At 34.8% G+C, this 12988-nt stretch overlaps 2 protein-coding genes across 3 annotated transcripts in view; one reads left to right on the top strand and one right to left on the bottom strand.

The window, feature by feature from the left end:
* LOC100369485 (E3 ubiquitin-protein ligase TRIP12-like) overlaps window positions 1-12988 on the top strand; it is an 83552-nt gene that overhangs the window by 67214 nt on the left and 3350 nt on the right. For both annotated transcript variants that reach the window (XM_085498560.1, XM_006820073.3), the window contains exons 31-37: window positions 135-286; window positions 4227-4369; window positions 4480-4633; window positions 4899-4997; window positions 5638-5752; window positions 6014-6168; window positions 12327-12491. In XM_085498560.1, coding sequence (XP_085354686.1) covers window positions 135-286; window positions 4227-4369; window positions 4480-4633; window positions 4899-4997; window positions 5638-5752; window positions 6014-6168; window positions 12327-12491 — 983 coding nt within the window. The remainder of the gene's footprint in view (window positions 1-134; window positions 287-4226; window positions 4370-4479; window positions 4634-4898; window positions 4998-5637; window positions 5753-6013; window positions 6169-12326; window positions 12492-12988) is intronic.
* Window positions 8263-11531, bottom strand: LOC146750332 (uncharacterized). Its single transcript, XM_085498537.1, has 6 exons — window positions 10589-11531; window positions 10072-10399; window positions 9605-9856; window positions 9222-9393; window positions 8929-9077; window positions 8263-8727 (listed from the first exon to the last, which is right to left on the bottom strand). Exons 2-6 carry the CDS (start codon window positions 10307-10309, stop codon window positions 8564-8566), a joined length of 975 nt encoding a protein of 324 aa, XP_085354663.1. The 5' UTR covers window positions 10310-10399; window positions 10589-11531; the 3' UTR covers window positions 8263-8563.

Genomic DNA, 12988 nt, shown 5'->3' with positions numbered 1-12988 from the left:
TCCTGATTCGCAACTACAAATTACAGGTGCAATTACACACACTGTAATATACAACTTATAGTTGTCTGTTGAGAGCCACACAATATTATAGACATTGATCTTATTGTGAATGTCTTTTATTATGTTTTCTACAGATTCTTTTAAACTATCACCTTTCAAAGCCTTAGATGATTATTTGACACCAGTTTTGCCTTCATCATTTCAAAGTCTGGATCCATCTCTTGAAGTTATCTCTTTGTTAAGGGTACTACATGGTATCAATAGAAACTGGCATTGTCTTTATGAGGTAGGTTTGCATTTTACAACATATATTAAAATATAGCAAGTATTGTACTTACTTTGTGTGAATGTTTTACAATATACATTATGCAAATGAGTTCACATCTCATTGACCCCTGTATTTGACCTTTATGTTGTATTGTATTCACTACCTGAGCCATGTGATGACTGCACCTATAGCTTGTGTGTAATAAATCAATCAGTGGGACTCAAACCAAACCATCCATTTTACACATGAATATTCGATCATTAAACAAAAATATTGACCAACTAAAATTATTATGCGAAAATACATTATCCCCAAAATTCCATGTCATCGCTTTATCTGAAACCTGGCAAATCAATGATTCATCTTATTTTAATATCCAAAATTATACTCTTATCAAGAAATGTCGTACTGGTGCACTTGGGGGAGGGGTGGCAGCATATATCCACAATTCGGTTGATTACCGTGTATTGAACTCTAACATTATTCCCCACTCTGAAACCTTGTGGCTAGAATTACACTTGAGCTCTGGTTATTTTAACATAGGCATTATATATAGGAAACCAGGAACAAATGTGGTTGACTTCAGTACTGGCCTAGAAAACCACCTTATGAATATAAATGTTACTAAATCAAAGTGTATTTTAATTGGTGATTTTAATATTGATTATAATAATCAATCAGCTACAGTAAATCAGAATTACATCAATTCTATGGCCAGTATCAATTACAAACAACTAATCAATAAACCCACACGTTCAACAAATAGCTCATCAACAATAATTGACCACATATATTCAAACTTCTATGATTATTTTGTGCACTGTGGCACTATTCTGACAGATATAACAGACCATTTTCCCATTTTTGCATTCATTGAAAATCTTGACAAAATGTACCAAAAGCAGAGTGTATATTATACATCGAGACTTTTCCCGGTATAATATTGAAAATTTTCATCGGAAATTAAACAGTGTCAACTGGTCTGATGTCCTAAACAGCTTGGATGTAAATAATGCGTATAATACTTTTTCGTCTATTTTTAGCACTATTTGTGACAAAGTGGCCCCCTTAGTCAAGATGAAAAAAAGATCAAAACTACCCAAAAAGCCATGGATAACGAGGGGCATTACAAAGTCAATCAGACATAAAAATAAACTATACGAAAAAGTGATTAAGAGTAATTACAATCAAAATCGCCTGTCTGCTTACAAAACCTACAGAAATATTTTAACAACTATTCTTAGAAAATCTAAAAAAAAATATTACTCCAATTTAATTAATCTAAATAAAAACAACCCGACTAAACTCTGGAAAACGATAAATGATTTAACAGGAAGGGCCACTGGGAATGGTGGTAGACTGCCTAAACTACTTACCATAGACAACCCGCTTTCTCAAACCATGAATATTCATGACCCAATAAAAATAACTAACTATTTTAATAGATTTTTTGCTAACATTGGGGAGGAACTTGCTATGAATATTAACACATCTGCCGATCCCTTGGACTACTTTACAACTACCAATTTGAATTCCTTCTTTCTCCAACCAGTTACCATCCATGAAATAGAATCTGATCTAAAATTATTAGACCCGCGTAAATCTTGTGGCCATGACTATAATTATTCCCGTCTTCTAAGAGATGCAGCCCCTTTCATTAAAATACCTCTTTGTCACATTATAAATCAATCCTTTATGTCTGGTGTGTTCCCCGACCAACTAAAAATAGCCAAAATTACTCCTATTTTTAAAAAAGGTTCACCCTATTTGCCTGGTAATTACAGACCCATCTCAATCTTACCCGTTATCAGTAAAATTATTGAAAAAACTCTGCACAAACAATTATCTTCCTTTCTTAACAAATTTAATATTATCAATAAGCACCAATATGGATTTCGCAGAAAATACAGTACCAAGCTTGCGTTAATAGATCTTTTCTATGAATTAATTAATAAAATTGATGATGGTAATATCGTGATGGGGGTATTCCTGGATTTTACTAAGGCCTTCGACACGATAAATCACAACATTCTTCTTTCCAAATTAAGTTCCTATGGTATTCGTGGAAAACCTTTAAAGTGGCTTGAAAACTATCTATTGAATCGAAAACAGTTTGTTCAAGCTGATGGCCATACCTCCTCCACTCTCCCAATTAATTATGGTGTGCCACAAGGTTCCATCCTTGGACCGTTACTTTTTCTAATTTATATAAACGATATTCCTGCATCATCAACTTACTTCCAAATTAAATTATTTGCTGATGACTCAAATCTTTTTCATTCATTTTCCAGTAACAATATACCCAGCGCTGAAGTTGATTTACATTTAGATATGGTGAACACATGGTGCAACACTAATAAACTTACAATTAATACCAACAAAACTAATTACACGCTGTTTTCCACCTCTAAGAAACAGCTGGTAAACAAACAAAACATACATTTAAACAATGCAGTTCTCCAGGAAGTCGATACTACTACTTATCTTGGTGTGGTGATAGATAAACATCTCACATGGAAGCCGCATATTAATAGAGTTTTAGCAAAGATAACTCCTTTAATTGGCTTAATTGCTAAGCTCAGACATACACTTCCCAAATACGTTCTTATCCTTCTGTATAATTCTCTAATTCTTCCTCATATCTCCTATGGTTTAGAAGTATGGGGTAGTACGTATCGCACATTTCTGGACCCTATATATAAACAACAAAAAAAGCTTGTTCGTATCATGCTATTTAAAGACTACTGTGCACATAGTAAACCTCTTTTTCAGTCACTACGTATTCTCAATATATATGACCAATTTAAGTATCAGCTATGTACATTTATACATGACCTACAATTTCACAGATTGCCACGTGACCTTAATTACTATTTCAATTTCCATACTCACCATTATCACACTAGGTCAAGGGATAATTCAAACTTTCTTCTACCAATGAAAAAGACAAATTTGGGTCAGTTTTCAGTCGATTACCAGGGAACTAAAATTTGGAACAGCTTACCCCTGGATATCCAATTGATTCGTATTCGAGCAAATTTTAAAAAAGAAGTGAAAGACTATTTAATCCACTGTAATCATCCATAGTTATATTCCAATATGTATATATAGAGGCATACAAACATGTATCGGTGTGTAAGCAAACCATTGTAAATAAGTTTTTTCTGTCTACTTGATTGCCCTTTTTAATAAATAGCTATTTACAAATATATGTTGATGGGAAATAGACTAGACTAGCTCTGCATGAGCTAATTTCTGTTTCCCAGCCATAGATTAATATTATTATTATTTATCAATATTTATTAGTTATTATTTATTGCTGTATTGTAATTTTTTATGTAATCTATGGCAAATAAACATTATTATTATTATTATTATTATAACCAACTTATGCATAAAATGCAATCATTTTTATTTTTATCAAAATATTTCCTGTGTTATCAATCAACTTGTAACAGCCATCACCAAAATTTGAATACTAAAAGCATAACATATATGCTGTATACCAATGTTGTAACATTAAATCATTCCCAAGTGAAAAAAGATTGTAGCGTGGTTCCATCCAGGTCTCCTGATGGTACCATCTATTGAAATCCAGTTTTTGTCATGTGAACCTCAGGGAATTATGGACAAGTTACCGGAGACCCTGGGCAAAATGTCAAATATATCACCTTCTTCAGAGGCTTAGCCTCTCTGCCTGTCTCTCACCGATGATTTTGTCATCTTCCATAATAGTGTGCATCATAATTTTCTAAGGTAATTTCAGTGAAATGGCAACTACTCAACCTTTAGTTTTTGCCTTATATAGGGTCACTTTGCCCATGCATTTGTGTCTAAAACAATATTTCAGTAAGATTTGTTCCATTAGGGATTACACCAGTGGTTTTGAAAACTTGATATGTCTGTAGAGCTGTGCAAGGCAATTGTTTGTCTACATTAATATTTCATTTTTACATAGGGTGCTGAACCACATGCTGTTTTGTCTACCCATGAATTCATTAACAGTAAGGTAACTGCAAAGGCGGCAAGACAGTTACAAGATCCATTAGTTATTATGACAGGAAACTTGCCATCATGGTTAGGAGATGTGGCTAAATACTGGTATGTATTGTCAAGCTGAACTCATCTACGCATACACCTGTTATGAATTAAAACACCAAATTCTGGATGGCTTCTTTCTTTGCTTAAGTTAATCTGTTTTGTTTTTGCAGTCCATTTTTATTGCCATTTGATACACGTCAGCTGTTGTTTTACGTCACTGCCTTTGATAGAGATAGAGCTATGCAGAGATTACAGGATAATAATCCTGATATGAATTCATCTGATGCTGGTGAACGTGTTGCACCTAGACTAGATAGAAGGAAGGTAAGTCATGACAACAAGTGTCTTACATTACAAAGATTAACTCCAATAACCCATACATTCTCACAATGGTCTGACATACTTCAAGGATATACCATAATATAAAGCTACAGCGGTTGTATATCCTTCAGTGTTCTTATTTCATGAAATGCTTTAGCTATTTTTCCCTCCAGGATTCTGGAAAAACCTTTCACCTAGCTACAGAATACATCAGTCTGTAATTTAACAACTTGTGTCACTCATTTTTCTGTTTGTTATTTTTCCTCAGCGAACCGTGTCAAGAGATAATTTACTGCAGCAAGCAGAAACAGTCATTGAAGAATTAGGCAGTTCAAAGGCAATTCTAGAAATACAATATGAAAATGAGGTAATGTCTTCTTCATCAATTAGCATAAACACCACCTATAGGAATATTTTTTTTTACCAATAGTTTGAATATTTATTGACCCAGTTAATAACTATAAAAAGTGTTATTTATAATGTTAAACAAATCAAATTCACTAGTACTGTAAAATCTGTGTTAGGAGCTGCATCCTTAATAAAAGCCACACCAATTCTTTCTGAACAATTGAGAACCATTCCCAAATAACACAAAGTTCAACCACTGGCATGCATCATAAAACTGTGTATGCTTGATCAAGATTTCAGTGGTCAGCAAATGATGGAGATGACAAAAATGATGTAATCAATAGTTTCATGGTCTAATTAATAGGTGGTCAACAAACAGTGCATTTTACCCATTCCCCATATATTATATTGCAACAACGTTGACAAACATATTACATCACAGTGTTCTGTGAATTTCATTGTGGTATATATAGTGTCTTCGATATGCCCCTCTCACTCAACCAGAACACTTTTATATCCTTCATTACTGAGTACATTGCGTCTGCAGACCTCCACAAATTTGCCATTGCATAATCTTATACAAAGAGTACAGGTAATCTTTAGCAGATTCAATTTTTTAGACTTGAGAACCTGACCCTGACAGAATGTTTTCTCTGTAGGTTGGAACTGGGTTAGGACCGACTTTAGAATTCTATGCACTTGTGTCTCAAGAGATTCAGAGAGCTGATCTAGATATATGGGCAGGAGAGGCTGTACCCTTACCTGATCCTAAAGGTACTTTCTTCTCTGTCTGTTTATATGTATTGACATTCCTGTTTCAATCATAATTACTGACATATGTTTGCATAATTACCAAAATATCTGGGTATATATGTTTGTTGAAAATATCATAATTTTGGTGGTGTTGTCAAAAATGTGTGTACTGCTCCTAAATAGAATGTAGAGAGCCTATGATTTACAAATGCTGTTACCAGTACATGATTGGTCAGTAAGTGTTACTCCATTACTTACTTACTCTAATATTGCCTGTTGTAGGTAATCAAGATGGGGTGCTGTACTTACATGCACCAACAGGTCTCTTTCCATCCCCAATACCAAAGACAGCAAAACTTGGTGCAGTTGCAAAGCTGAGATACAAATTCAAGTTCATTGGCAGATTTGTAGCCAAAGCTTTAATGGATTCAAGAATGGTGAGTTCACCAGTGAATGTACGATTGCACAAGACCTACACTCATCTGCCAATATTTAGCAATGCCAAAGATATTGAAAGATCCTGTCGCTCATTCCATGTAAAACTTAACAAACATAATCTGAAACAGAGACTTGTGTTCTGTGTTTGCTTCCGTCATCTGTGTATGTGTGTGTGGGGGGGAGGGGGGGTGCATGTGTCTGCCCGACTTCATTTCTCACTGATTGTGTAGTTGAAAGTCTAACACCACATTGAAATCAATATGCATAAGTTAATTAGCTAATCTGCATACCAGTTAACTTATTTAAAGTGTAAATTGCAAGTGCCTGTATACAAATAAAATTTACAGAAAAATTATACATTATAAGCAGAGACGTTTTTTCCTTAAGTTTATATGACATTCGGAAAGAAATTACCTTCGAGATATTGCTGAAAACCGGCTCTTTGTGAGTATTTTCCGAAGAATTCCGAACGCGTTTCAAGACTAGGTCATCGAACTTTCAACGCGTCGTGACGTCACAAGGAGAAGTTCTCTAGTTGAAACATGGCGGGACATTCAGATGTAAGCAGCGCTGCTGCCGATGATTCCGACATTTCAGATAATTCGTTAACTTTGTTTGATACGTCTACGATCATTAGGCCGTACATGTATGAGCCGATGGCAGAAGTCAACGTTCGGGACGATCGTAGTGCCCAACACGTCGAAGAAACCTCGAGTACTCGACTCGATAATTTAGATTGGTACGTAACGAAACCGGTGAATTCCACCGCATGCTTTGATTTCTAGATTAATCAAAATTGATTATCAAGTTTTTATCGCAGATATGGCTTGGTGCCTTTTTTCTTAAATCGCCACAACTAGCTGACCACCTAACGTTTTCATTTACGAAAATTAAACTGAACGTTGAGATGCCTTGTAGTGAAACCAAATGCTACGATCTCAGAGCTATGCTATTTTAGTCTTTATCGCTTCTAAAACATTGTTCACTATTCATGTGTCTCGAAATCATGAATTTTATTTGAAATTGAATCGTTCATTTTGTCAACACTAATCACTGATAAATATAACAAGTCATGTTTGGGTACTCCTAGCGTTCTACCACGGTCCCTGTATCACTGATTATACGTGTGCAATGTACATGTGTTATTGTACCAATTCTATTCATTTTTTTCCTTCATGCATTTGGAATCTAATCTTGCCTGCTTAATAAACGAGGAATAACTCGTGAAATTCGACAAAAAACTACTAGCACGATACCTTCAAATTCTTATTTGCTAAAGTAATATTACATTTTGTAATTTGTCAACCATTATATATTGTCATTAGCTACAATATACAATCACTGTAATACATGTATACGCCCCCTTTTCTTGATAACTGTTAAAAATCAACAAACGAACGAACTGTAATAAACATTGAATTAAGACAAAATGTGTTTTTATTTAGGTGTAAATGTGGTGGACGATGCCAAATATTGCCTACAGTAAGAGAATGTGTATGCTGTAGGGAGGTAACTGTTGTTGATGCAAAGTGTTTAGAAGCAGTGTTTGAATTCGGTTTAGAAGAAAGATTGCAATGCATCACGCAACATTCAGGCTTCCAATGTGTTAGTTTGAACAAATTTGTGCTACAAACTGCCTGGTTTCAATACAGGCAGCAATATGACACCCCATTTGATGGTCCTGACCATGAGAGATATCGACATACTGCCTATCGTCAGCTTGCAAGATGGTGTTGGGGTTTTTTAGGAAAAAGTGTCCGTGTAGTTCTTCCTGCTTGTGCTGTTAGTTGCATTCGTGCTCATTTTCCACCACCAGGTCCTGAAGAAAATGCAGTCTACATGGGTCATCAATATTAATCAAATTATAATAATGCATAATATATAATTGAATTAAAATTTAGATGATTTCTTGCAGTATTTGTTTTCTGTAGTCAATTATTCAATGAAAAGGTAGCGAGCAAGTAGTAAACATTTGCAAGCAAAAGCCAGATCCAGATTAGAAATGATCTAGAACTAGTCTTAATCCTTCTATTAACTGAAATCGGCAAATACATCATTTTGCGATATTACAAAGAATTAGACAAACACAGAAATAAAACGATTTCCAACTGCAGTGAATCACTTGCGAACTCAAAGGTGCGCTGATCACTGTCAGTATTTTTCTTTTAATTATGTTGATTGAGACGATTTTACATTATAGTTATAGCTAACAAAAAACTACACTGCAAATGAAACATCTTAAATGCTGTATTGCATTTGAACATGGTCTTTGGTTATTCCTGTAAAAACACTATATTTTGAAAATGAACTAACAATCAACAAAATACTTGCATAGAAACAATGCGAATTCCTATAAAAACAAGAAAAGAGGTAACTGACTTAAATAAAAAATTATTACAAATCTTTAGAAAATCGAGAAAAATGTTGCTTTATGGCATCATCTTTGTCAGGTCTTTCATATCCACTGCATAGATTTGGTGGAGGTTTCATCTCATCAGTATCACTGTTGTTGTCTTCAACTACATTGTATAGCTCTTCATACAACATATCAATATAGTCTGTGAAAAAAAGATCAGGAGTTTACTGTTAAAAAAAATTGAAAGAGGGTAGAACTATTGTGCAAAATATTTGTTTTTCTTTCACTTAATGTTTTTTGTGTATGTAGATATTTTGTTATCTAACGTGTGAAATTTTTTTCTGTAATTTTTTTTTTAAATGACCAACTAAAGAAATCAGGTTAGAAGGATTACAGTACTTACCAAATGTGCTTCTAGTTGTTATAGGCACCACTGAGTAACCACCATACTTAAATTTGGGATACCTAATTGCATACTGCAGTTTTCCATCTTCATTCATTGCCTGGTCTTTGTTTGAATTTTCATTGAAATGAAGAGCTGCCAGTGATAGTCTGTAGAAATATTGAAATATAATGCATGGTGAACCTGATATAACAAAGAACACATTCAATAAGTCTCCATTTTTGGATTTCATCAAAACAGGAACTAAAAATAATTATACAGTACCGGTATGTACTAGAGAAATATACACATACCTTGCCTTCATAACGTTGTATGAAAAATGACTCATCTTTGGAGCAAAATGGTTAATTAGGCTGTGATATCCTTCGATTGCAGACGTTTGCCCATGGGGGGATAACTTTAAGATATCCTTCTTCAAAAATTTACTCAGCAGAATATCGGACAGTTTTTCAAAAACCTCAGTGCCTATCAAAGAACAAGGGTATGTTCAAGCCTATGCTAGCTGGGAATAGTAACGATAATTAAGCAGTGCAAGTTGCATTTTTTTTATTTCTTCAAAACTGCTACTAAAAGATTGTGAATTGCTTGGTGAAATTCAAAACTCAATGTTAACTGCTCATGTAATAGTGTAGGGACATGTGACTATGAAACTTAAAAATATATATTTTAACACTACCTGGTTCAAACCATTCTCTTTGTTCCAATGGCGATAGGGGAGCATGCATGCATTCTGGGAATATGTCACCATGACCTGTGTGAACATTCTGTATATGGTTGACAATTGATTCCCACTTAGCTAGTACTAACTCTCCTACACCATCACTTGAGTTTGCACACCAATATAGATGGTTAACAATGCTTCGACTCCATTTTCTCAGAAAACCAAAAGACTTCCTCTTTGCCAGTGTTGTGATTTTCTTTGTAATTCCTGCCACATATCGGATAGAAAACACAGATACAGACATTTATGATTTGCAACATCTAGGATCATACCGTATTTGTACTATTAGTAGCAATTAATATTTTACTAATTCAGTATACAAATGTAGGTTTATATGTGAATTCAGCTCAGAAATGTGATGTGCGGAAATGATGAAGAATATACGTAAATGAATATACTCAATTATAAAATGCAGAACAAACCTTTCGCTACATGCCAAACATCAAAAAAATGTTTGGCATCCCTAAATACATCACAAGATTCTGCCAACCACTTTTGAATTTGCATGTGTCTGTCTGTAACAATTGCAGTGACATGTATCCTCCAGTTAGCCAGTTTTGCTAAACATCGCTTCAAGCCCTCCAACTCCATGTGGTATGACCCACCTACTTCATTACTCTGAAATATAATCCAGATAACCATGTTATTTGGGGACTCCATGTTAGTTTGTGCAGTAATAACTTGTTCGTCATAATTTTGATTTTCAAATGTATGGTCAACCAAGTCATTTGTGATTAGTGTTTGAAGAACCTGAAATTAAATTAAAAAAAAAAAAACATTCAGTAATATTTTAGTGGAAAATCATAAAAAGATTTGGTTACAGGCAATTCACAATTTTCTAAAGAACATTTAAAAACTGAAAATGGTTGTTGGAAACCATCTCATTGACAGGAACTAGTTTTACTGTTGTGACATGTAATAAACAACTGTATAACTCACTCTTGAGTTCTCTCGCCTTTTGAATGTTATTCTTTCTTCAGTTGGTGACAAACTACTATCCGAATGTATGGTGGGAACAGCCTCTGGGAACAATCTAGGGCGCCTGTAGTAAACAACAACAAAAAATCTCACTATATTTTAGAAATAATAACAAGGTTGACATTATTAACCTTTTGCAAAAATGAAAACTTATTGAAACGTTCGCATATACATGGAACTATAAACCCGGGTTTATAGTTCCATGGCATATACAAGTGGTTATTTCTACAATTTCGACCCTCTGTTCTAAAAAGATGCGAAAATCGCTGGTAAACATTTTATATAACCATTCAATTCGAATTCGATCCACGGTTAATAAGGGCGAGAACACGCAATGGTAAACATGCGGTGACCGCGATTGCTAGTACCGGTAACATCTGTAACTGTCTGTCGATATATTGTTTACATTTCATGTCGACGCCACAGATTTAGCAAATGAAAAACAACGTCAAAAATTATCTTTTCGCAAGAAAGCTTTTGCGGAATAAGACCATTGAAAACTATGATGAATTGTTCGAAGCTTTTAATAATGTTGAATCGTATGTATTATCGTTAAAAAGGTGGTACCGAACGACGAGTATTTTACGCGTCATTTTTCCCGCGTCCACCAGCTGGTACCGTTGTTACAACAAACCAGACAGTGACAGTAACCCAATGATCAAGGCGCAGTTTACGACAGAAATAGCAAATAAAACACATTACAACTAAAGACGCCATAAAGCTATAAGTATAGGATCAAATCAACTTCACTTGTCGACTACGGCGACGGACACAAAAATAGATACGGTCTAGATTATTATCAGCGGGCATACAACAACCGTCACGGTCGAAGTGCCGGCATCACGGCATATCGTCACCACTCCCAGTGCCTGAGGCAGTGCTGTGCTACGTACGAGGCTCAGATTAGCATAGAAATACACAAATGCATAAATGAGAAAATAATAAAATAAACTCACCCACTTGAAAACCCTAACGAAGTTTTCAAAGAGCTGTCCCGAAAACAATCCGTGGTAAAATGTTTGGCGCAAACCACCGCCGACTCGCCAGGGTCTACGCGGTCCCAGTCTGCTCTTTTTGTTCTCACAAATTTCACCCATTGCCGACGAAATCTTCCAAATTTTGGGAAATTATGAAGCGACACGCCATCCTTATGGGTGGCATTGCAGCCATATACGACGCACCTTTTTACCATAGTCTACCAATATTTTTGAAGGCTAGTTCTATGAAATTAAACCTAGCAGACAACATGCAACATTGAACACCGGGGAGTTCTCCTTATGACGTCATAATTCCGAAGTTTCCCGAAGCCATGTTTACAAATACGTGTTGACTAATTATGTCTTTATGAGACACATATTTGCGTAATGTAGGACCGTATATAAGGTGGAAAATAAAAATAAAATCATGGAATAATGTCTGGAGCCGATTTATTGTCAAATTAAAACATGCACATGTACTTGCAATTTACACTTTAAGCAAGTTTTGTTCATATCCTAACAACATTTTGCTCAAATGAGTTAAAACTTTTGCAAGCATATTGTTTGTGCAGTTTATTGTCAGGCAGAAATGGTTGTATGTTATTTGTTCAGTAAACTGAGTATCAACAAATATTGAATTCACTTTACACAGGAGCACTTTCTAGCATCTATATCTATATTTTAAGGTTAATAAATGATAGTTATTCTTTACTTGATTTTAGATTGACATTCCATTTAGTCTATCATTTTACAAGTGGATTCTAGGTGAGGAGTCCACTGTTAGTGCCTCTGATTTGCGCCATGTTGACCAAGTTATTGCCAATTCATATAACCAGTTACAAGATATACTCAGACAGAAGAAAAGATTGGAACATGACCAGTCACATGTAAGTACAAATCAATGTTTATGGCTTATTCTCTCCAGTCATACAATCATTCTGTAGTTAGTAGCTTGGTAGTATTTGCTAAGTCACTGCTTTATGTGAATTAAATTGAAAATGGTTGAAACTAATTCAGTACTTTATAGATTTATACATTCAATATCTACTGCAAAAACATTTCAAGAGTATAAATTATAGCTTACAAATAATAAAAAATGTTTTGTGCACAAATTTAAATAGTGCTTCTGGTTGATGCAATAAATAGTGATTGATTTTTTTTTAGATGGGGGGGGGGGGGGGTTACAGCAGATAACAGGACAATTGCCGTTATTTGATCTAGCAAACATTGGCAGGTTTCAGTTTATGCAAACAACACAGTGATCGACAATGGCACTTTGCACATTTGAAACTGCCAACAAATAAACATGTGACATCTCAAGTTATATTACAAGCACGCCTCAAATAGAAGTACATATAAACCAAAAATGGATGCCTTTGTTGTG

This window comes from Saccoglossus kowalevskii, chromosome 1 (genome assembly GCF_978046115.1).
Source record: "Saccoglossus kowalevskii chromosome 1, keSacKowa6.1, whole genome shotgun sequence".
NCBI lineage: Eukaryota > Metazoa > Hemichordata > Enteropneusta > Harrimaniidae > Saccoglossus > Saccoglossus kowalevskii.
The sequence above is the reverse complement of the archived record's forward strand: the minus strand, read 5'-3'. Positions and strand labels throughout refer to the sequence as shown.